Source organism: Papio anubis, chromosome 5 (assembly GCF_008728515.1).
Source record: "Papio anubis isolate 15944 chromosome 5, Panubis1.0, whole genome shotgun sequence".
Taxonomy (NCBI): Eukaryota; Metazoa; Chordata; class Mammalia; order Primates; family Cercopithecidae; genus Papio; species Papio anubis.
The window spans coordinates 71,158,648-71,185,683 of NC_044980.1; the positions used below are offsets into that span (position 1 = coordinate 71,158,648).

At 33.9% G+C, this 27,036-nt stretch overlaps 1 protein-coding gene across 6 annotated transcripts in view; it reads right to left on the reverse strand.

The window, feature by feature from the left end:
• AP3B1 (adaptor related protein complex 3 subunit beta 1) overlaps positions 1-27,036 on the reverse strand; it is a 301,940-nt gene that overhangs the window by 205,001 nt on the left and 69,903 nt on the right. For 5 of the 6 annotated variants that reach the window (XR_001903494.2, XM_003899849.4, XM_009208653.4 and 2 more), the window contains exons 4-7: positions 26,107-26,202; positions 25,331-25,491; positions 23,510-23,576; positions 13,887-14,069 (exon numbers count right to left, since the gene is read on the reverse strand). Coding sequence is in view for 5 of the 6 variants with exons in the window: in XM_003899849.4 (XP_003899898.3) it covers positions 13,887-14,069; positions 23,510-23,576; positions 25,331-25,491; positions 26,107-26,202 (507 nt within the window). In the remaining variant the exon portion in view is untranslated. Of the gene's footprint in view, positions 1-13,886; positions 14,070-23,509; positions 23,577-25,330; positions 25,492-26,106; positions 26,203-27,036 lie in introns of those variants that run through there. The other variant, XM_021939489.1, reaches the window with a different exon arrangement.

Here is a 27,036-nt window from a genome sequence, read left to right on the forward strand (position 1 = left end):
GATATTAGCCCTTTGTCAGATGAGTAGATTACAAAAATGTTCTCCCATTCTGTAGGTTGCCTGTTCACTCTGATGGTAGTTTCTTTTGCTGTGCAGAAGCTCTTTAGTTTAATTAGATCCCATTTTGTCAATTTTGGCATTTGTTGCCATTGCTTTTGGTGTTTTAGTCATGAAGTCCTTGCACATGCCTATGTCCTGAATGGTATTGCTTAGGTTTTCTTCTAGGGTTTTTATGGTTTTAGCTTTAACATTTAAGCCTCTAATCCATCTTGAATTAATTGTCGTATAAGGTGTAAGGAAGAGATCCAGTTTCAGCTTTCTACATATGGCTAGCCAGTTTTCCCAGCACCATTTATTAAATAGGGAATCCTTTCCCCACTGCTTGTTTTTGTCAGGTTTGTCAAAGATCAGATGATTGTAGATGTGTGGTATTATCTCTGAGGGCTCTGTTCTGTTCTATTGGTCTATATTTCTGTTTTGGTACCAGTACCATGCTGTTTTGGTTACTGTAGCCTTGTAGTATAGTTTGAAGTCAGGAAATGTGATGCCTCCAACTTTGTTCTTTTTGCTTAGGATTGTCTTGGCAATATGGACTCTTTTTTGGATCCATATGAACTTGAAAGTTCTTCACAGAACTTGAACAGTTCTGTGAAGAAAGTCATTGGTAGCTTAATGGGGATGGCATTGAATCTATAAATTACCTTGGGCAGTATGGCCATTTTCATGATATTGATTCTTCCTATCCATGAGCATGGAATGTTCTTCCATTTGTTTGTGCCCTCTTTTATTTCCTTGAGCACTGGTTTGTAGTTCTCCTTGAAGAGGTCCTTTACATCCCTTGTAAGTTGGATTCCTAGGTATTTTATTCTATTTGAAGCAATTGTGAATGGGAGTTCTCTCATGATTCGGCTGTTGGCCTGTTATTGGTGTATAGGAATGCTTGTGGTATTTGCACATTGATTTTGTATCCTGAGACTTTGCTGAAGTTGCTTATCAGCTTCAGGAGATTTGGGGCTGAGATGATGGGGTTTTCTAAATATACAATCATGTCATCTGCAAACAGGGACAATTTGACTTCCTCTTTTCCTAATTGAATACCCTTTATTTCTTTCTCCTGCCTGATTGCCCTGGTCAGAACTCCCAACACTGTGTTGAATAGGAGAGGTAAGAGAGGGCATCCCTGTCTTGTACCAGTTTTCAAAGGGAATGCCTCCAGTTTTTGCCCATTCAGTATGACATTGGCTGTGGATTTGTCATAAATAGTTCTTATAATTTTGAGATACGTTCCATCAATACCGAATTTATTGAGAGTTTTTAGCATGAAGGGCTGTTGAATTTTGTCAGAGGACTTTTCTGCATCTATTGAGATAATCATGTGGTTTTTGTCTTTGGTTCTGTTTACGTGATGGATTACATTTATTGATTTGCGTATGTTGAACCAGCCTTGCATCCCAGGGACGAAGCCCACTTGATCATGGCGGATAAGCTTTTTGATATGCTGCTGGATTTGGTTTGCCAGTATTTTACTGAGGATTTGTGCATCGATGTTCATCAGGGATATTGGTCTAAAATTCTCTTTTTTTGTTGTGTCTCTGTCAGGCTTTGGTATCAGGTTGATGTTGGCCTCATAAAATGAGTTAGGGAGGGTTCCCTCTTTTTCTATTGATTGGAATAGTTTCAGAAGGAATGGTACCAGCTCCTCCTTGTACCTCTGGTAGAATTCGGCTGTGAATCCGTCTGGTTCTGGCCTTTTTTTTGGTTGGTACGCTATTAATTATTGCTTCAATTTCAGAGCCTGCTATTGGTCCATTCAGGGATTCAACTTCTTCCTGGTTTAGTCTTGGGAGGGTGTATGTGTCCAGGAATTTATTCCTGTCTTCTAGGTTTTCTAGTTTATTTGCATAGAGGTGTTTATAGAATTCTCTGATGGTAGTTTGTATTTCTGTGGGATCGGTGGTAATATCCCCTTTATCATTTTTTATAGCGTCTATTTGATTCTTCTCTCTTTTCTTCTTTATTAGTCTTGCTAGAGGTCTATCAATTTTGTTGATCTTTTCAAAAAACCAGCTCCTGGATTCACTGATTTTTTGAAGGGTTTTTTGTGCCTCTATCTCCTTCAGTTCTGCTCTGATATTAGTTATTTCTTGCCTTCTGCTAGCTTTTGAATGTGTTTGCTCTTGCTTCTCTAGTTCTTTTAATTGTGATGTTAGGGGGTCAATTTTCGATCTTTCCTGCTTTCTCTTGTGGGCATTAAGTGCTATAAATTTCCCTCTACACACTACTTTAAATGTATCCCAGATATTCTGGTATGTTGTATCTTTGTTCTCATTGGTTTCAAAGACCCATCTTTATTTCAGCCTTCATTTCGTTATGTACCCAGTAGTCATTCAGGAGAAGGTTGTTCAGTTTCCATATAGTTGAGCAGTTTTGAGTAAGTTTCTTAATACTGAGTTATAGTTTGATTGTACTGTGGTCTGAGAGACAGTTTGTTATAATTTCTGTTCTTGTACATTTGCTGAGGAATGCTTTACTTCCAACTATGTGGTCAATTTTGGAATAAGTGCGATGTGGTGCTGAGAAGAATGTATATTCTGTTGATTCGGGGTGGAGAGTTCTGTAGATGTCTATTAGGTCCGCTTGGTGCAGAGTTGAGTTCAATTCCTGGATATCCTTGTTAACTTTCTGTCTCGATCTGTCTAACGTTGACAGTGGAGTGTTAAAGTCTCCCATTATTATTGTGTGGGATTCTAAGTCTCTTTGTAAGTCTCTAAGGACTTGCTTTATGAATCTGGGTGCTCCTGTATTGGGTGCATATATATTTAGGATAATTAGCTCTTCTTGTTGAATTGATCCCTTTACCATTTTCTTGTATCTCTGTGGAGCAACAAGCTCTTGGGAGTTCTCTACTCTGCCATTTTTACTGACATCACTTCCCTTTTGAAAATTCTTAAAATAAAATGTTGGGAAAAATATGGATTAAAAACAACTTATCCGTTTCTCTTGGAACTGTGACTTACAGTGAAAAACTTGAAAAGAAAATTTAGGAAACCCAAAATGACATAAAACAGTAATAAAAGTTCACTAACAGTACACAATATAAAGATAAAATTTTTTAAATTATAAGAAATGCAAAAATAAGGTTGATCACATAAAAAGGATGTTTAGGAAACAGAAAGTGAGAGAAAGTGCTAATATAAACTCACTGAAGAGATTTTATATTCTAAGTAAGCTATACTCTGGTTTCTCTTCAGACTGTATAAATCTTTCACCTTTTACTAAGTAAGCTGAATGTATAAAAATAAAAACTAAATCATTAAATCAATAAATACATTATTTTATATATGGAATCACACACATACAAATATATGTTTTTATATATAGGCACTAAATCTTACTGGCCCCTAAATAAATTAACAGGAATAACACCTAGCTCTGGAAGCAATTACTTATAACAGGGAATCTGTCAAGGTCTCTACTGGGTTGAGGAAGGCAGTAGCTAACCACTAAAGGAAATGTTGAAAAAGCAAAGGTCAATGTCTGGCCCTAAATTTTTAATTCCAATAACATGGCTAGAACTGTTCAAATTACAAAATGGTAAGCATGTCAACTGGATAACTAACCAGCACCATCATCTAGTGCTTACATACGGCATACTATAAGCCCCATGCTAGACAAGTACATGAATTTTCAGCGGGACATACACAGAATAAAGAGGATGGAGGGTGAAGAGGAAAAGGGATTTATTTTGTCTAAAAAAAAAAAAGTTTTTTTTTTTTCAGAATGTAGCTCTACTATACCAGGAATGGTTTTTCTATGTACTGTATATGAAAATGTATGAAGTTATTTATCTAAGAAAAATTGGTGTTTCTGAAGGACATCAGCTCAAGAAAATTTATTTTTAACTAACATTTTTTAACAGAGTTCTTTAAAGCATTTCACAAAGGTCAGTATGAGCTGATTTTTTTAAATGTGAACATTTCCACAACAAATTTTAAAAATTGGAATGAATCAGCAACTTAGATGACACAGCCTGCAGTACTTCCTAATAAATGAGAACAAGAAACGGTCCATTATTTTCCTTATAAATTAATTAAGAGCTTCCAACTTACAATGTATCAGGCCTTCCCCACCTACCAGACATCTATTTTAATGAATTAAAATATACTACGTTGTGATCAAACTAAAATAGACCATTTCAAAATCTAGAGGGAACAGGTGTACTCCTGAGATAAAAGAATTTTGTCAGAACACTTTTCATTTTAACCTAATATCTATACTACATATATATACATGAATAGTAAATATCCTAACAGATGAAACAAATATTCTTTCCAAATCACAGTCTCTTCAAAAATTTTTTAAGTTATTATGGAGAATGTGGTAGACACTGTTGATTACCTCCAACAGCCAGTAGGGCAAGGGGAAAGAAGGATCTTTCTCCCTGACCACACTCCTCACACATATAATGGACTATATGTAGGTGTCAAAAGCATATTATCCAACACGTTACTAAGAACACGAATTCAATCCAACAGAAGTTCAAAGATAAGATGATTAAACTATAGAATAAAGGAAATACGAAATTCAAACCTGAGTAAGTAAACAACAGATCAAAGCAATACTGTTACTAAATTAACGGAATTAAAAATAAAAACTAAAAAAAAAGATTAGACCATTGAAAATCAAATTACTGTCAATGAAACAACTTGAAATAATACAAATGTAAATAAAAAGACAAAAATGTGGCCTAGCATAGTGGCTCACACCTGTAATCACAGCACTTTGGGAGGTCAAGGCAGGAGGATCACACTTGGGGAGTTCAAGATCAGCCTAGCCAACATAGTGAAATCCTGTCTTTATAAAAAATACAAAAATTAGGCCAGGCACGGTGGCTCAAACCTGTAATCCCAGCACTTTGGGAGGCCGAGGCGGGCGGATCACATAAAGTCAGGCATTCGAAACCAACCTGGCCAACACAGTAAAACCCCATCTCTACTAAAAACACAAAAATTAGGCAGGCATGGTGGCAGGCACCTGTAATCCCAGCTACTTGGGAGGCTGAGGCAGGAGAATCATTTGAACCCGGGAGGCGGAGGTTACAATGAGCCAAGATCGTGCCACTGCACTCCACCTTGAGTGACAGTGCGAGACTCAATCTCAAAAAAAAAAAAAAAAATACAAAAATTATCAAGCATGATGGCACACATCTGTGGTCCCAGCTACTCAAGAGGCTCAGGCAGGAGAATCACTTGAGCCTGGGAGGGCAAGGCTGTAATGAAGTGTAATCACACCACTGTACTCAAGCCTGGGTGACAGAGTGAGATCCTGTCCCAAAAAAAAGAAAAAAGGAAAAAGGACAAACATTAGAGAAATTTTTTAAAAAATATGATGGACATGGTAGACAAAGATTATAAAACAGAATAATGGGTATTCCTGAAGTATATAACTGACAAATGAAGCAGAAAAAAAAAATGTAAACATCAAATTTTTAAAATTACAAAAAGAAAAGAAAATTCCCTAAAATAAAGAAAGAAGTGAACCTGGAGGTCATATGGAATAATTCTCATTGAGATGTAATCTGATTAATTTTCAAAGACTTTGTAAAGAGGTTTTTTTAGCATGCAGAGAAAAAAAATCAAGTCACCTGCAAGGGAGAAAAATCTTTGGCTGTCTTCAGATTTCTTCACAGCAACATTCACTGCAGGAGAGAATTAAGTAATGTCTACAGAGTTCTCAGAAGAAGAAAAGGGTGTGTCCCAACCGTACCATATCCAGCAAGATATCAAATATACAAGAAACAATAAAACATTTTCAACTGCACAAGGCCTAAGAGAATACTAATCCAAGAGCCCAGGTAAAATATCAATCAAGTGTGGGAGTGACACTGAAAGTCTCAAAATTTTATCTCCCATCTATTCATTCTTAAGAAAACATTGGAGGATATGCTCCAAAGCCAGGAAAACCAAAAGAGGAGAGAGACAGACAGAGACAGAGAGACAGAGAGAGAAACAGAAAGAGAGACAGAGAGGAAGAAAGCCTAAGAAACATGATTTAACACAGAAGAGACACGAAATTAAGTTCTAGAACAACAGATTGGAACTGGCAGGCCTAGTAAGCAATCAGATTAGAACAGAGGGTGAAGACTCCCGGAAGACGTCTCCTGGGAAGAAAACGAAGCTGTTGAAATACTTGATATACCTGACAACTGTACTAGTTAGAACTGTGTTTAGCTATATATAACAGAAATATCTAGTTAGGTAGCTCCATAAAATGAAAAGTTGCCCAAACACTTTGTTTTTCGGCTCTGCCCACCCCCAGAGTATAGCTTTATCCTTACGCTTGTAAAATGACTATTGCACCTTTAATCATCACACATGCATTCTGGGAAGGAATAATGAGAAAGGGCAAAGGGTAAAATATATATATGTCAAATAAGTCTGTCAGAAAAACAATAGCTTCCCCAGAATTCCAATTTCCAGATGTGGGTCATATGACTATTTCTGACTCTAAAGGAGTTTAGTATAGTTGATATTTTTCACAGGGCATATCACTACTCTGAATAAAATCAGGATCCTCTTATTTAAATAAGTGGGAGGGGGAGAACTGACACTAGGTAGACAAGAAGTATAAAACAAATGCACATAAAATAATATTTGGAGAATATTTAATATTCCAATGGAGAACTTGGAATGCTTCGTATAGTGACATGATAACGTAAGCAAATTTAAAATGAAGCAATTTTTGATTCCAAAAAGAACAAAAAGTTCCATGAGATAAAATGCTATTAAACAGCTGAATAATATTCATAAGTCATAGGAAAATGAACACACATGGATTGAAAAAATTCTAGTATAATTACATTCCAAAGATGAAAGAGGTAAGCAGAAGCATAAGGTAACAGAAGAATGACAAATTCTCCATTTCTATAATAGGAAGTCAATATATAATGCCTAAAATTGATAAATCAACAAATAGCAAAATACGTCTATTACCTAGAAATGGAGAAAGGTAAATACACACATACACACACCAAAAATAAAATTCTAAGCCCCACAATCACCTGAAGGGACCCCTTCTCACAGCCAAGGGCATTCCAAAGTTAACCTGAAAAACTAGTTCAGACCATGATAGGAAGGGTGGATCAGACACGCCTCATTATACCCTCCTCCCTTTTGGAATTCAGGAAAAGCCAACCAGCATTAACATCAACATAGACCTTAAGTCTGATAAGAAACATTTATAATCTATTCTGTCTGAAGCATACTACCTGGAGGCTTCATCTGCAAGATAAAACTTTAGTCGCCACAACCCCTTATTATGGCCCAGACATTTCCGTCCTATTGATTCCAGGTCTTCAGATAACAACTTAACTCTCAATTAATTGCTAATCAGAAATCTTTAAATCTATCTATGACCTAGAAACCCCATCTTCAAGTTGTCCTGCCTTTCCAGATTGAACCAATGTGCATCTTACAGGTATTGACTGATGTATTATGTCTCACTAAAATGTATAAAAGCAAGCTGTAGCAACCTTGGGCACACGTCATCAGGACCATTTGAGGCTGTACATGGCACAGATGCGTCCCTAACCTTGGCAAAATAAACTTTCTAAATTGATTGAGACCTGGCTCAGATACTTTTGAGCTCACACACAGAAGGGAAAAGAACTGAAGAAGCTAATTCAGGCATTGAGAAGGGTCACACAGAAAAATGTTTCTCATAAGCCTTGTAGTACTATTCTCATTTTCTTTCTTTTAAACCATGCATATGTTACTTGGGTAAATTAAAGTTTTCTTTTTTAAAAAAAGAAAACTTCATAAGTTAAAAAAAATCCAATCAATAGGAATAAATTATGAACAACAAAAAGAATAAGGAATCTTTACGATAAATGCTTCATAACCAATGGGAAGAGAGGAGACATTATTTCAATATTAGATCATGGGACTTAGTTTCACATTAAATTATATGTCGAACCCTTTGTCAATAGTTGCCTAAAACAATGCACAAAAAACTGCTTTATTGTGCTGTAAAGAATGTATTCTACCACAACTTCTCAGTATTTTGTTTTTTTAATAAATTCCACAGAATTGTGGATCCAATAATAGTCCACCAGTAAAACCAAGACAAAATTTGTTTTAACAAAGAAAATTAACCAGTAAAGAAAATTAAAACTCAATAATCTTTAACACTCTGGTCTGTTAAGACAGGATCTGGATGTGGAGTTCATGAAGTACTTCCCTGAAGTACCTTTGTACCTAGAGAAAATTGCTCATCAAAAAACTACATTTATAAATTTTGCATTTTGAAAAGTTATTTTATAGCTACCTCTGAAAATCTTAAGAACTTACCTTAAAATACTTCAAACAAAATTCTAAATGTAGAGTTTGTTAAACTTATGTAAGGTTTTATAATTGATGTACAGATACACAGAGAGAGACAAAATTAATTACTCCAAATTTAAAACTGGCATAAATACTGCCACCAGAATTACATAACCCAGATTCATATCCTAAAAAATAATGGTAAATATTTAGAGTTTTAACTTCCAAATCACTGAAGTAAAATATTTTGATAATTCTTGAAAACCTCTCATCTCCCAGAGGAAGTTCAGTTGTAAAAAGCTAGATTCATAAAATTAAAAACATTCCTGGCAGGCCCCAGTGTCAGAGTTTCCTTTCAGTTTACAATTGATGCCACTAACGGATGCTGGTTTTTATTTTAAATCAGTCTTTTAAAAATTTACTCTGTGTTTTACAATATTTATTTTTTTAGATCGATTAATTGTAGAAAAGCAACTTTAGTCTTGAGGTCTAGATGTATGCTTCAAGAAGTCTCCCATAATAGGCTTGAATGACAAAGAAAATACTTAAGCAATTTTATATCCTTGAAAATGATACAAATTTGACCTAGAATAAAAAACAACCCACATGGACTGCAAAGAGTAAGGTAAATTTAAGAAAATAAAAATGCAACTGTGCATTTTAGCAGTCTCTTGAATTTATTAACCTAAAAGGTTTAATTTCCATTTTCCTGCATCAGCTTTATTTATAAAATGTCGTGCCCTATAAATACGCTGTTATTTTCTATAGTCAAGCACCCTCTTAACAAATCTTCTCATTAATATGTAAATTTAAAGTCAATCGGTCTTCTCCCTGACAGCCCCATGAATTCCTAGTGCACTGTATAATCGGCTTTGACTTGGCATCCACTATTTATCATCAAAGATGTCAGTTAGAAAAATTATGGAAAATGCACTGCAATTGATATGACTGCAATCTACTTTGTCAACACTTAATTGTTCCTCAAATCATACATTTACATATAAACAGCCTAAATACTGATCTATAATGATGCAAATAAACTAAATTAAAAATCTCTTCTTCCCCTGAAGCTTGTTTGTATATGATGTGTTCATTTGAGAACTTGACAAAAGCATGTACATCAGCTCATCTCAAAAAGTGTATCTACTAATTTTCGATTCCTCAACAAAAAACAATTTTGCCACACTTCAAGTATATTAACATAAACAAATGTTTGTAAAAATTTTATAGGAAACATGATTTTTCTCTTTGAAAGCAAATTTAATTATGGTTGTTAGCTAATTGCATAAGCACTGGATTGGGAGTCTCAAAGTTGGTTTTGACTGGAACACAATAAACACACACAGAAAACTTATTAACGTAACTAAGAAATTATTTTAATTTACAACTCACAGGGTAATAAAATACAAAGGCAATAATGCTGGCCTAGGCATCAGATAATTCTGCTTATATTTCTGCTCCACCTTTTATAATTAATATTGTCTTAAATGACTTGCTAAAATCTGTATATATCGATTTCTTCATATATAAAATGGGTATAATAATTCTGATTGCCCTATGGCAAATGAAATACTATGTAAGAAACTACAGGCCAGGCATGGTGGCTCACACCTGTAATCCCAGCACTCTGGGAGGCTGAGGTGGGCGGATCACTTGAGGTCAGGAGTTCAACAACAGCCTGGCCAACATGCTGAAACCCCATCTCTACTAAAAATACAAAAGTTAGCTGGACCTGGTGGCGCATGTCTGTAATTCCACCCGCTTGGGAGGCTGAGGCAGAAGAATCGCTTGAACCTGGGAGGCAAGAGGTTGCAGTGAGCCAAGAACGCACCACTGCACCCCAGCCTGGGCAGCAGAGAGAGACTCTGCTCAAAAAAGAAAAAAAAAAGAAAGAAAGTATAGCAAAAATAAGCCATTAAGTATAAAGCATCACAGTATTGTTTTTTCACATTTTCTCTTAGTATCTGAGAGAAAACTGCTGGATTTAAATAAATTCAGTATTATAGGCAGGTTTTTTATTATAAATTTAACTTTTATGTCAATATATTATTTTAGTGACACTTTTTCCTACTGGCAAATTCTTTACTTCAAGGTAAAATGGCCCTTAATTCATCAATAAATGGTGCTCATATGGCATTTATGTAAGTGACTTCTGCCTGCAGGTAAAAGCGAATGGAGGGCTAGAATGAAGACGTTTCTACTTGGATGATTACATGAAACAACACATTCAAATGTTGATGGTAAAAGGATAAAAAAGAGAGGTAACCTCTCAGGAATGACTCTGCTAGAGTACTGTTTCAGCTTGTCTTTTTATTGTATAATCATCTTAACCTTTCTTTACTACATGGTGTTCCTTTTACAACATCACATAAGAAAGAGCAAGCAAATATAAATGTCAAATACCTCTCAGTTTCTTCTAGCCGTGGTCAAACTCTGCTTTGAGATGTAGTCTGCCAACTTTTTTTTTTTTTGAGACACCCAGGCTGAAGTGCAGTGGCGCGATCTCGGCTCAGTGCAAGCTCCGTCTCCCAGGTTCACGCCATTCTCCTGCCTCAGCCTCCCAAGTAACTGGGACTACAGGAACCCACCACCACACCTGACTAATTTTTTAAATATTTTTATTAGAGACAGGGTTTCAACATGTTACCCGGGATGGTCCCGATCTCCTGACCTCGTGATCCGCCTGCCTTGGCCTCCCAAAGTGCTGGGATTACAGGCGTGAGCCACCGTGCCCGGCCTAGTCTGCCAACTTCTAAAGCTAAAACTACCATGTGTAGTCCCTAAAAAGTTGGAAGCAACATCAAGCCTAGGTCAGAAAGCACTGAAGGCAACAAATGGCTGGACTGCTCACTCCAAAGTTTCTCAGTAAAACGAAATCATAATTAGCACAGAGGAAGGCTGAGATGGGTTAACTGGAAGAGTGAGAGCACAGATATGGTCCTAATGTTGACCACTCATTTGAACCTTAATTTTATATAATGTATTTATAACAAGAGTCTAATATACTGTACAATTCTTGAATCTAATACTGCAATAAGGGCTGAGCCTTTCAAATCTTTCACACTGCTTTTGAACTGAACATATGTACGTATGCAGACAAAAGCCTGTTATACTGATTATTCTGGGCTAAACAAGACCCTCAAATAGAACTTAAACAATCAATGAATAATTTTTCCATGAATTGAGGTCAACTGATATGAACTTAAGTTAATAAATAAAGCGAAATATTTTATCCAAAGTGAAATTGATAATCACCAGAATAACTGAAATTAAACAGTTAACAATAATTGCCTTTAAGGGGTCAACCAAGACGTTATGAGAAGGGAACATGTACTTGAATTGCTTCGATAATTAAACAACAAGATTCGAGTTAGCTAAACTTACAAATCTTCTATTTAAGTGGTTTTCTTTCTTTCTTTTAAGCCAATGGATCTTTCTCAAAGGAAATCAAATTCAAAGCTGCATAAGAAAGGAAGGCAAAAAAGGCTTCTGTGTTTGAAACAGTAGCAGAAGCCCAAAAAGCCGCACAGTCTAGAGCACCGCTGCCCCTGCTTTGCTTGTTCCTGTGGCAGTGCTAGCACATCCTGAGGGCTGATGTGCACACTGGAAAACCACTAAATTAGTCTAATAAGCACAGCATTTAGAATAATTCCAAGGTTGGATTGCAAGTAAGTGGCAAAGAAAAGAAATGACTTAGCCCATTCCAGTATGTCAGAGACAATGACCAGACTTCGTCTCATATTTGTCCTAATTCATGTTCATGGAGTTAACATGTGAAAACACCAAGAATGAATATAGTGCCAATTTTTCAAATTATCTGTTAAAAAATAAATGTATATGATGGTAGAGAACTTAACTTTCCTTTGCAATGGCTTTAAAAGTAAATTTTATCTAAAATAAGATAAAATTCAAGGAACAGAAAAACAAACAAATAGACAAACATATAAAAGCAGAGATTTTACTATGCATTACATATTTTTAGCAGGTATGGTAAGTAAACTATATATTTTAACTCCAGTTTCTATATAATTACAAGCAAAGGATATAGCTACTGAAAATGATAGGAAAGTAAAATTTAAAAATTTAAATGGTGACTGTGATTAGCTAAGGCAAAATTGCCTATAACTTTATACAACAGAAAAAAAAAATCTGAGCAGAAGTTTTGAAAGGAATTGGCTGAAATCAAACAAATAAGCTGTTTGGCAGCAAAAATCTCTCATCAAAGTTACCATAAAAGGGCCTGGACATTTTCATCATAGAGATGTTCCTTAATCTAGCAAAAGTGCCATCAAAAATGTACTTTGCTCAATGATAAATAAAATTAACTTTATAAAATTAAAGTTCACAAGGATAGTGAAATTTCATCAATTTAAGAGCATTATGTAACATAAGACTTTTATGTATTAATAATTCAAAACATACTTCAATTTTTAAGACAGATAACATAATCATTTTGTTAATATTAAAAGTGAGATGAAAATCAGTATTACTCTCTTATGGATAAAGAAGTATTAACATTTCTAAATAGTTTTTAATGCTAATACTAAATCAATATAGAAAATACTGACCAAGATTTTATAATTTGCAAGCTTGATGTGTCATTGAAAGCATGTATCATACACATTTTTCCATGTTATTTACATTTTTCTAATTAACAAAAGCAAGATGTACTGAGCACGCAAGGCCTATCATAAGTATGTATACAGAACACTTTGATATAACAGGCGCTTTTTAAAATCTTTTTATTTTTTTACACAAATTGGTTTTTAAAATCTGTAATACTGTATTTTAAAAAAAATAAGACATCAAAAGATTAGAATGAATATGCTATTCTTATAACATTTAAGGATTTCTTTAAACTGGTTTAAAATTACCTTCAATCTTAAATGTATACATCCTAAGGATCTTAATTCCAAGCTATATGATAAAATTTTCTAAATTGTCAATATGAAGAAAAGAATAAGGCATACTTCTAATGTTAATCTGCACAAAGAAAACAAATAGCTTCACTTAAATTATTAATTCTACTAAATGCTACCAGCCAAAGTGAAGAGAAGAACACAAATGTTTTATAAATACAAAACTAGGAAAAAGTAGTTTAAAAGTTCAACAATATTTATCTATAGAGGCAAGAAATGAATTACTTTAGGTATAAATTCACATGCTATAGAATCACATCACCTACTTTTTTTACAAATGAGTACCTGGAATAGCTGGGGCTCAAAGATGTGAAAGTAACTAGTAACCAAAAAATCCATGGTTTGGCAATGTCACTGTAAACACGGTGTCATGCTGCTCCTCCTAACGAGGGCCTCTTGCCAGTATCAAACTAAAAGTGTACATACTTACACCACTAAATATATGTATCAATCAGTGCCAAAACAATGGACAATTATTCTTGCATTGATATTGGTTGCCTGCTTTAGTAAAAGAACAAGAGACCAATGAGTCTTCCTTAAATATGCAGATTTCTCTAGTTTACTACTCCTAATTTTTTGCACAAGTTTTAAAAAGCTCATCCATCCTCTTAGTATATTTGAAAGTGGAAGACTGTTCAACACTTACCTCTTTCCAAGGGCTGACAAACTGTGTCCGAGCATATCGAGTTAGCATGTGGATTATGACAACCTGCCCCCACTCTTCAACATCCACTAGTAAGTTACATAGCTTGCGGTAATTCTTATGAATCAGATCTATTCTGTCCGGGCATACTTCTTCAAAAGCCATCACAACACTGCCAGCCACCAACTAGAAAAGAAAGAAATAGTAACTTATTAAAAAATGTTTCTCCCCTACATCAAAGGTCATACTCAGGTATTAGTGTAATCAGTTTAATGGCAATCAATATTATTCAGTCATTCAATTAAAATGAATGTTCATGTTTGAATAACAAACTTTAAGGTGCCTATTCTTCAAAGAATAATTTTAATAGTTATAATATGTCTAGAAAACTAATACTATTCTGAAGAGAAGTAAATTCTGACATTTTTATTTCACCAAGTTAAATTTCAATACATTGTTCCTATGTGGATTAAACATTAATTATGCACATTTTTCATGTTTAAAGCTAACCTAAATTCTAATCTAAAAATTCAGTACTTTGTTCACAACAATATTCAGAAAAAGAATCAAAATAACAAAGATCACATTGTGTCAGTTTAAAATGAGAATGACAATCATACTACAATGAACTTACGTTAAAAAGTATATGAGAAATTCATAAATGTTTTTTAACAGAAGAACACTTTCAAATCATATACATCTTAATCCACCAGTTTTTACCCAATATAATTTATTTACAAAGAAAACACACTGGCTGAAATTTTAGAACATCACCTGGGCTCTTAATACTTTTATAACAATGTGTATAAGTTGTAATAATATATTACCAACAAAAGGCGGCTTTTCCAAGACCAATTAATGAATCATAATGTTAGTTTCTGAACTGTGATGCTTTTACAAAGTGGTAACATTAAGATTCCTTTACTCTAAAGATACAAACTAAGCAGAATATATATTACACAAATACTTCTATATATGTACAAATGATATATGTGCAGTTAGCCCACAATATAATACAGTTTTGAAAAACAAATTAATACTATATTCTATCTGAACACTAGGGATCTTCATTTTAGTGTCTAAAATTTCCCCAATGACTTAAAATAAGCAATTAAATAGAAATATAACTTACTGAAATGGTACTTTTTGAAAAATATTAGATACAATGATATTCATATTTTGAGTGTTTGTCCCTCTACTTGGCTGACATTTAGTTTATTAATATGCAACCAACAATACAATTGAAAGAAAACAGCTCAGAATATAGACTCGCTATTATGCTAAACAAGTTTCAAGTCCTGTGGGGATTTTATGAATTACCAATCAGTATAAACGTGAAGCTGCATTTATTGACTCCAGCCCTACCCATGTACTGGTGCCTGCTGGTCCCAGCATGTATGCACCTCAATCGAAAAAGCACAGAATTGATTATTTGTGTGAACTATATAAAAATGCATTATACATATAATTTTCTATTTGTTACACATATGGCAAGGAAGTTAAGCCCATGTTTTCAATCACATTTTGATGTCTTCTGCAAAAGACATAATTTCTTTAGAAATTATATTTTGTGATAATTACATTTCTATAAAGTGACAATTAGTACCATTTTAAAATATCTTACAACAACTAAGTTTATGACATTAAACTCTAGAATAACTCACTGTGAGATATAAACATCCCTATGTATTATCAACCTTATATTAATATCAAGATCAATTGGTAAAAGGTATTAAAGTGCAAAAATAAAGGATAGTACCTAGGATAAAATGATCCATGAAACTGAACAGGTAATTCACAGTTTCACTTTTTAAAATACTACGTAAAATCAAGTTATTCTGTCTTAGCAATTATTTTCTTCCAAATGTGTTTTGACACTAATTAAATGGAAAATTAAATGGAAAATCAGCTACCACACAATATTAAATTCATTAAACCAAGAGCTACATGTACACAATAATTCTAACGTACTAACACCTTCTAAGGTACTAACAAATATCATTAATTAAACAGATACAAATAAAGTTTAAGAAAACATCAAAATAATTAAAAAGCATATAAAGAGAGTACCTTTACAAAATAAAACTGACCATTTTAGATACTTAATAATGTATTTTTAACAATCTGACCCTGGGCTAAACAATACAAGGAAAATTAATAATTTTGGTTTATTAAATGTTCAATATTCTATAAAACATTCAGAATTAAAATTAAATGATCTACTCAGATTTTAAAACCAAAAATATTGGTTTCCAAAAAACAGACAGTTAATTTCCATCTCACTGTGTCAATAGTAGCTTTTCATATAAGGGGAAAAATAAATCACTCCAACAAAACTAGCAATGAGCTCATCAAATTCAAATGCAGTTTTCCATTTATGTATTTTTTATATTAAAGCAATAAACATGGTTCATTTATCTTCCCTTGGTTGCCACGTTTTTCTGTGCTGTTGCTATGAACTTCAGCCATTAGCTGTGCTCCAAGGTAAACTACATGAACCATCAACAAAAGTGACACCCCATCTATGGAGTTCATATTTTCTCTAGATTATCTATGCTAGTTGACAAGCTGGTAATGAAAAAAATCACACTAAGCAAATGGTTCCTCTAATAACAATAAATTTTCTATAAAATTATGAAGGGTACAAAACGTTTCCTTGCATCTATTTTGTCATGAATTCTAATTAACATTGCAAAAACCTGAGAGTGCTGGGTCATCACAAGAAGTGCATCAAGATTTGATTGATAATATGGTATAAGTTGGCCAATGCTGCCAAGATTTCCTTCCCTTAAATTAATGGCTATCCAACCTTCCCTAATCATACAGCCCAGATGATATTCCCCTTCTTATTTCAATTTTCTTGAGGCATGGAAAATGGGAAAGATTAGTCATTTATCTTCTAATAGCTGGATAATAGATCTATCACAATAAAACATCTGCACAAACTCAGGGGTGTGTTTTTTGCACATAACAGTGGGGCTTTTATGAACATTAAATCAATAACTTATAAAATTGTGTCTTACCCCTACAGTTTAGCTATAAACTACCAATCTATTCATTAAACATAATTTTGGAGCAAAAATTAAAAAGAGGAAATTTTATGTCCTCAAAAATATATAAATAAATCAGTGTTTCAGCAGGCACTGACCTAATTTGTTTTCCTAAGAAACTCTGTTTTCTATTAGAAAGTTAAATGCTATCAAAAGGATTTCTTTAGGATTAACTTGAAAGGAAAAGGAAATAAATACCACTCTGCTTCTAAAGTAATGAAGAAAATACTGTCAACAACTATGGATTGCTACATTTTAAAGAAAAACAAGAGAAAGTGTTACTAATTTTAAAAATGAATTCATATGTAAACATTAGAAAAGGCTTGTAGTAAAGTAGGAAAGTGTTTAGGACATGTTGAGAAGGTAGATGAAAATGGTATAAAATTTAAGAATAAACAATAAAAAATTATATAAAGAAAAATGGTAACAGTTGATTGGAGATGACAGAATATAGATCAGATGCCCCCTTTTAAGTCCACTGACTACAGTTGTAAGGTTTCTGTAATATCTTTTACCTAAATTACACTAAAATATTCTATTTTTAGGAAAAAACTATTCATATGACACATACTGGTTTTTAGTAAAAGAGAAAAGCCATTCTATTATATTTTAATATGTTTATAACTCCGTCTTTCCTTAAAATTAGAATTATGGAACTAATTTTCTTGGAGATCTCAATTGAAAAAAAATATCCTCTAGCCTAAAAGAAGCAACAGATGGTATGCCTCAAAATCAACAGAGGTTAAATGAAGAAAGTTTAATAGATCAACATCTTTCAAATGTATATGTATCAGCAGCAACACCAATGTCATCATCGTAATAATGATCCCAAAAAACTGCTGCTGGCAACAAATAAATTCCTTTTCAAAATGTGGAAATAAATTAGACCTGGTACATTTAATTGGGAGATTTTAAAAATGAAAGTGATTTTTGATCCTCTATTGATTTTAAATGCCAATGCTGACATTAAAAATTTGGTGGGGGGGGCAGGGGAAAAATGTACCTGTCTTCCTCCAATAAAGAATTACATGTGTCCAAAAAAAGGTAATAATTAAGATATGATCCACAAATAACTGTGTAGAATATTTTTAACCTTTCTACAATGGATTATAATCACACAAAAGAAAAAATTAACAGAAAACATTCTCAAAATACAGCTAATTTAAATACTGGGTAGACAAGTTAATGGTGCCTAAGTATGTCTGACTCTTCCAACCCAAATCCAAAAAAAAAAAAAAAAAACAAAGGACCAAAACCTATGCTTTAAGCCTAACTTCAAAACAGAGAATCTTTAAACCTCAAATTATATATAAGTAGAAATATAAACCCTAAATTCCAGATAACTATTTTCATGCTTGTATCACAAAACTTCTCAAAGACCTACAACAGTATAGAAAAAAAATGCCTAGAACAAGGCAAGCAGAAGTTAATGGTGGGCCTAAAAGTAAACGAAAATCAACAACGGAAAGAGAAAGAACATCCTAAGTGTGAAAATACTGGAAAAGATTCTTGGTAGATCAGAGCAGACTATAACGAAAAGACTTGAAAGAGAGGATGACTCAATGAGGCTGTGTAGAAAGGGAAAGTTTCATGGATAAAATTAGCTTTAAAAAAAAAAAAAAGTAAGGGGAGAGCAGTCCTTTGGAAACTGTGAAATAACAGGAAAAAAGAAATAAGAGGGGCTAGGTGCAGAGGCTCATGCCTGTAATCCCAACACTTTGCATGACCAAAGTGAGATCACTTGAGCCCAGGAGTTCATGACCAGCCTGGGCAACACAATGGGACCTCATCTTTACAAAAAAATTTTTTTAATTAGCTGGGCATGGTGGTGCATGTCTATAGTCCCATTTACTCAGGAGGCTGGGACAGGAGGATTGCTTGTGCTGGGGAGGTCGAGGCTGCAGTGAGCCATGATCACACCACTGCACTCCAGCCCTGAGTGACAGAGTAAAACCCTGCCTAAAAAAGAAAAGAAAAGAAGAGAGAAAAATTTAGGCTGCTATAAAATATATCTCAAAATAGTCTGGGAACATATACTGGTCCTATGCATGCATATCCTCCCACCAAAAGGCCATCTACAAAGAAAACATACTTTGCAATTCTAACAGAGAAGGTACTCTTGTACTAGGAATCTTGCAAGCTACCTCAAAATCAAATCACCAATCCTGTCCAAAGAAATAAAAAGATGCAAGTAATCTGTAAGTACTAAAAACAGAAAATGAAAATCAAAACAATTCAACTGGTTAAAATTACTGACAAAGAAATATAAATGATGAAACAAAAGGAAACAACACAACACTTCAAAATGAATTAAATGCCCTCAAAAGAAGCGTTTGAAAATAGGAAATATAAATATAAATTATAAATGTTTTAAAGTTATCATAAATTAACAAAAGAACTCAGGATTGAGTGACACCAGGAAAGAAATCAAGACGGCAAAAATAATCAGGCATGAAGACTAAATTGCAAGGTGTCCTTCAAATAAAATTACTGAATGAAAATTTAAAAAGGGATATTAAAGGTAGAAAAAGAACTAAAAAAATAAAAATGAGATAAAGAAAGAAGTAAAGATGTTTAGAGACACAATGGCTGGAATGTAAAACAGGCAAAGAAGATCCAATGTGCATAAAATAGGAATCCCTGAAGAAGAAAAAAAATAAGAGTTAATATTTAAAATTATAATCTTTAAAAAAAAACCACTTTGCTAGAGATAATATAAATTCTGAATCTACATTCTAAAAGGACTCAATGAGTACCAAGGCAAAACAATTGACCCATATCAAGAAATCCTGAAGCACCTTGCAAAAGTACTATATTTCAAAGATAAAATCTTCAGGGCCAGGCATCTTTCTTAATGCAAACACAATGTAAGCATTTCCTTTAGCCTGAAACAAGGCAAGAATGCCCACCATCTCCACTAGTATTGAACACAACTGCAATGATGGAATGCCCACCGTCTCCACTACTATTGAATACAACTGCAGTGATGGCACTAAACAATATAATTAGACAAGAGAAATTAGAGTTCTAGGAACTGAAAAAGAGGAAGTAAAACATCTCTATTTGCAGATCTGATTCATTCTCTAATTAAAAAAAAAAAAAAAAAAAAAAAAGAGAGATTTAGGCCGCTTGCTTCTGCCTCAGAGTTGGCGCTGTCATGGCCAGTCAGTCTCAGGGGATCCAGCAGCTGCTGCAGGTTGCTGAAAAGGGTGTCTGAGACCTGCAGTGAAAGAAACGGAGGCAGAAGCAGACCAAAGCAGCAGCTCAAGGTGAAACTGAATAATATTGCCTGCAAAGGGAGAAAGAGTTCAAGGCCAAGGAGGCTGCTGCCCTGGGATCCCAAGGCAGCTGCAGCACTAAAGTAGAGGAGACCCAGTAGAAGAGAACCATCCGGAAGTAGTTTAGGCAGAAGAGGGGTGAAGTCTTGGCCTTCTTCTGCGACATCTGGTAGTCCATTCCTGCTAGTGGTTAGAACAATGAAGTTAACCATAATATTAATTGTTTGGACCACTTTTAGTTACTTAATCAAAGAGAACAGAATTCAAGAACTTGTTACATGTTACTACTTGGTGTACTAATAATCATTTAAAAGCAAAGACCCTTTGTCATGCAAAAAAAACCCAAAAAAACCAAAAAACAAAAAACCCCCAAGGAGAATGAATGAGGAAATTAACTCAAACAATAGAATTCAGTAAAAAAGAATATAAAATTTATCATTCAAAAAAAATCAATAGCTTTCTTACATACCAACATAATGAGTTCAAAGATATAAATAATTGAAGCAATTTTGATTTACCATAGCATTAAAAAAAAAAAAAGACTAAAGACAAAAACAACTCTAAACAAATAGTTAACTCTAATTATTAGGCCCCATGCTACTGTATACCCCACAGAGATATAGTACTAGCAATTCTGAAGCAATAGTTTCTCTGCATTCTGGGACTCAGTAAAAATGTAAATAGATTGTGGAAATAGAAGTCGCGGTTCTTGTTTTCTTTTTTGTTTTTTCTTCTTCTTTTTTTTTTTTTTTTTTTGTAGAAACAGGGTTTCACCATGTTGCCCAGGATGGTCTCGAACTCCTGGGCTCAAGGAATCCATCCATCTTGGCCTCCCAAAGTGCTAGGATTACAGGCAAGAACCACGGTGCCTGGCCAGAGCCACATTTCTTAAAGTTGAATAGGAAGTTACAAATATAAAAAGGAAAGAGGCTAGAAGGAACTCTGTGCTATACCACCAGAATTACAGGTGTCAGTAAAAACTTTGTTTTTTTACTATGGACAGAAAAAGAAATATGTATTAAATTTTTAAAAAATAAACATATAGCATATTACACTTTAGGAAAAACGAGTGCTTCACAAAGGGTAGGCCACCAAAGCCCCCAAAGAATCTACCTATGAACACTGAGCATGAAACCACTGCATGGGGGTGGGGGAGACATTAAAAACAATACTACACACTTAATTACTGTTACCAAGAATGTAACAAATTAATTCAACAGTCATTCAACAAATATTACATACTTGCGATGAACAAGTATTCAATATTTTTTTCTTTCTAGTGTATTTTGGAAAGAGACATTTCAATTTTACACAGATATTGTATTCTTTACATTCCTTTTTGAGTACTTATTTCTTATTTGGAATTTTTAACAACATCCTATGTGGTTGGTGTTAGGAACTGTGCTGAGGGTTTTTTATATACAATAGTTCTTTCTTTCAACACAAACAGTAAATTTATAAATTAAATATTACAAACCCTACAAATCTGGAGACTAAAACTCAAAAAGAATTGGTACATATACTATGTGGCAGATGCTCAGACATTAAGCCAGTTCTACCTGATTCAAACGCTGCTGTTTTTACCTATGATATGCTGTATCCTGTCTGGGAAGACATGCACATATTATACAGACAGAGTTCATTCCCAGGCCACCCAATGAATTTCTCATAGTCTATAATGTAGCAGAAATGATGGTAAACCTCATTAAAATGAGAGATCTGCTTCTTGTAAATCTTACTGTTCTCCATGGTACTTAGTCAATCTCTTGCACTTATAATAGAAAAAAAACTAAGTATTTTTTGAAATTATTAAAATCAAGTTAACCATAATATTAATAATATTGACTTCATATCTGGCAGATAGCATGCCTGTCATACAGAAGACAAAAAGGAATCAAATTGCTTTTCTCTGTTTTCATTTATAATCAATCTATATTTGGTTACCTCCTACGTTATGCCAACTATGCATAGAAGAAATGCAATAATGATTTCTAGTATACTACAGACTAACAGATATTTACTAAATGGTCTAGGAAAGAAACTAGAAGTATAATCTCCAAGTGTAAGACAATATTTTCAAAAATACATAGTGAAAAAAATCATGAAAAGAATTAAAATGTTCACTAGAACATATTCACTTAATCTAAGAAAAAGCTGTAAAGGAGAAAAGAGGAACAAAAAGGCATGAAACATATAAAAGCAAGTAAAATGAGAGCTTCAAATTCAACTATATTAATAACAACATTAAGTGTGAATGGATTACACATTGCAGTTACAGGCACACATTGGCAGATCAGATAAAAAGACAAGAGCCAACTACGCGCTGTCTATGGAGACATACATTAGACGCAAAAATATAAACAGGCTGAAAGTAAAAGGATGGAAAAAGATATATAATGGAAACAGAAACCATAAAAAAGCTAGAATAGCAGGCAAAACAGACATTAAAACAAAAACTGTTACTAGAGATGAGGAACATTTTACAATGACAAAAGGAAGATTAAAAAAATTATAAACATATATGCACCAAACATCCAAGCTCCTAAATAGATGAAGCAAACACTGACAGAATTAAAGAGACTTCAATACCCTATTTTCAATAATGAATAGAAGAAGTAGGCATAAGATCAGCAAAGTAGAAGATTTGAACAACACTAAAAAACAGATGTTGATAAAACAGATGTCTATAGAACACTCCACTCAACAACAGCAGAATACACATTCTAATCAAATGTTTATTGAACATCCAGGATAGATCAAATGCTAAGCCATAAACCAATAGCTACAGCTACATGGGGCTAGTGCCTACTATATTAGATAGCTGCTATGCATAGATAGCACATACTCCCTGATGATAGCATCCTAAGATGACCTGGAATCCTTTTCCTCAGTAGTTTCAAAACATAAAAAGTGGGTACAAAAGCCCCATCTAAGATACTAATACACTAAAAGCCCCATCTAAGATACTAATACACTAGTAACTCACATCCCCCATGAGTCACCTCTATTCCTTGATCTTACCATGTTAACCACTTAGCCACAGGTTAAACAAAAATATTTTTTTCCCAACTTGCCTTTTTTCAGATTCTGATGAAGAAACACTTAATGATCTAAAATTCCAAATGCAATCTTTCTCATTACATGAAAATTTTTGTTCTTCAAAAATAGGCCTGTGTGCCATTAATATTTATACCATTTTGAAATCAATAAATATAACTATATAAAATATATAATGGTAAATGATACTACGTAAATAAAGCACATTTTTACTTCAAAGACATAAAAAGACATTACTTACTGTGCTTTTATCTTTCAGAAGTTTTTCAATTACTTCAATTAACATTTCCTTCTGCTCTGGATCAAGGCTAAAAAATATAAAAAGAACTTATATTAATTTTTTCCCTTTAATTCTAGCTTTAAACAAGCTCACCAATTCAAGGATGTTGAGAAACTTTTAAAGAGGGAAAGGAGAGCAAGAATTATTATAAGTTAGAAATAAAGAAAAAACAAACAACGTAAAATGGGATGGTTTTTCTCATGAATGTGTCCTAATCTTTCCCTCTAATATTGTTCATATGAACTAAACCAGATATCAATGGTTTAGTTAAGAAAGTACTGAAAGAATAAGTTCACTTCTAAAAGAGTTGGAAACTTTCAAGAAAGTAACTAAGTAGATAAAACCACAAACTCTTTTTTCAAATGGGAGGAAAAAAATAACAAGACAGCAGTCATTATTTTACTATGGATACATACTTGCCAAAAACAAATATGGAGAATTTCCAAATAAGAATTTTATATCATACTAGTTCACTGATAGAGACATGCATATCTGCCAACTAAAACTAAGAAAAATAAGAGGTAGTAATAAGATTAAAACATTTGAGATAGAATACTAACAGACCATAAGCTCAAGGCAAGGAGAGGCAAGCATTGAGGCTGAAATATACTGAAGCCCAGTGATAGGACTTCTAAATCATTACAGGGAGCATGCATCTTATCCCATAAGTTTATAAGGAGAAAAGGTGAGTGAGAAGCATGATAAAACTTTGTTTGACAGTTAACACAGGAAAAAAAGTTTTCACTTTTTACAAACACATATATTTATTATTAAGCATTATAATTATCTGGACAAACTTTTTAATTCTTTCAAATTTCAGCTTAAGTCTTCCTTCTCAAAGCAGTATTTCACTACCAAACCCATCTCATTACATCTTTACTTTCTGGTAACAAAATATGATAGGTCCCTGTCCTATCAAAGACATTGCTAGTGTACCTTTGTATATACATATATATCAAGTGCTAATATCTTATTCAGTTATAGATTGCCTTTAATTATGGCATGTCTTTGATTTTCTTCCGCAAATACATGATATGCTATTCATAATTAAGTGCCACATCCTCTACTGTTTTCATACATCTAAATACACCTAGCATGATACTGTGAATACAACATCAGAAACAGAAGAGAGTCTCAAAAAGCTTGAGGAATAAATGACAGCCGAAAATAATACCAAATTGTTGTAGATAATTCTATTTGGACAGTAAATTTTCCACAGAGATCAGGGCATTGTGCAATATTGCATAACATTTCTAAAATATCACACAGATATGGTATAGCACTATATTTCAAATCACTACACTTTTTTAAATTACTTAATAAAATAGCTCTGGAAAAGAATTAGACAAGGAAGGGAGCAGCAGGAACAACGATAGAAGGGAAAACAAATATAAGTGAGTTGAGAGGATCACACGCTTAAGATTCTACCGTAAACAGGAAAAACAAAATCTCAATTTTCTAATAATACAAGCATATGCGTACATGAGATAGACTATACAGATGAGAATTCAAATTCTGATTATTCTTAAGTTGTAAAATCTATAAATTATCACAGGCTCTAACAGCCTCACAAATAAAAACCTGCATAGCATCTCTACAGCCAAAACAAAATTAAAGATGTGTAAGGAATGTTTGCAGCCGGGAAAATACCATCATACGGTCACTGGATTTACTTAGTATAAGAATGGGCTAGCTAAAAGAGCTACTAAAATAAGCCTCTGTGGTCTACAACATTCCATGTAACATTAGAGATCTTTTGTATATTGTTAACAATGCACCTACCTGTATAATTTTTGTATTGCATGGGCTGCATTCTTCCTAACATATGGTGATAAGTCAGCAGAAGCTTCCTTAATAGCAAGCATCATGATAGGTACAATAATTGGCACTCTAATACTTGACAGAACTCTCAAAGCACTTGCACGAATTAGTTGATTTGGGTCCTAAAAACAGTGCAAAAATATTCACCAAATTTTCAACTTTACAATATTTCAAAGACATCTTTAAGATGTAGTTAATAGGTGCTTAAAGGGTGTTATAGAACAATAGCAAAAGAAAGCTACTTAATTTAAAATGAACAACTAGTATATGGGAAGGGGAAAAAAAGACAGAAATAAATAAATGTTTACTTCTTTAATAATGTTTTAAATAAAAGTAATAGTTATAATTCTAGTTGGTCATTTATTACTAAATATGCTGGGTTTTTATACTTAAATAATAATAAAATGCTGCAGGTCGTCAATTTCATGTTTAAAAATGTCTGATAACCCCCTTCGCACACTTTCAACAACTAGTATAATGATAAACAGTTCTTTGAAGCATGAAAATAATTATATTGAATATAAACAAACATACAGAAGCTGCAACATATACAGCAAGGTTTCAGTTGGTTATATAAATTATTTTCTAAGTGTATTGAGTAGGCACTATAGGAGGCCTTTAACTCTTTCAAGACACTACTGTGCTATTTAGTGGACTATTGCTCCACTTCTTTAAATGACACACTTTCAACTCTGCAGAAACCTTGTAGCTATTTGCCTACCCACTCCATTATTTACCTTCAGAGCTCGCTGAAAAGTGCTTATGGACAGGAGGGCAAGATCCTGCTGTTCTTCAGCGTATCGAACCAGGTAAACATATACCAACTTCTTGATCTGTTAAAAAACAATCATTTATTTGTAGCCAGAGTGAAAATTTAAAACTCAGTATTTGCTATACCAAAATCCATGCTCAGTTTTTCTCAAGTAAATAACTGAATCTGGTCACATCTTAGATTGTAAAATAAAAATAATATTTTGTGGGATAATAAGTAGCAACAGAAAAAGTCTTTAAAGTAATCATTTTAATAGTCCAGTCCACAATAGCAATAGCCTATAAAAGTGCCCCTTCCTCTTGAAGGGAATTAAAAATCCCTCAGCAGATCTCCTATAAGAATATTAACTAGGCCGGGCGCGGTGGCTCAAGCCTGTAATCCCAGCACTTTGGGAGGCCGAGACGGGCGGATCACGAGGTCAGGAGATCGAGACCATCCTGGCTAATACGGTGAAACCCCATCTCTACTACAAAATACAAAAAACTAGCCAGGTGAGGTGGCGGGCGCCTGTAGTCCCAGCTGCTCAGGAGGCTGAGCCAGGAGAATGGTGTAAACCCAGGAGGCGGAGCTTGCAGTGAGCTGAGATCTGGCCACTGCACCCCAGCCTGGGCGACAGAGCGAGACTCCGTCTCAAAAAAAAAAAAAAAAAAAAGAATATTAACTAAATTATATAAATATTTTCAAAATGAGGGATGAAAATAAAAGAAAGAAGCTAGGCATGGTGTGCACGCTTGTAGTCCCAGCTATGCAGGAGGCTGAGGCAGGAGGATCACTTGAGCCCAGGACTTAGAGGCCATCCTGGGCAACATAGAGAGACCCTAGCTCTTTAAAAAATAATAAGAAAGAATTTAGGCCCCGACCACTAACTATATGTTACAGGAACTTGTTTCCTCAT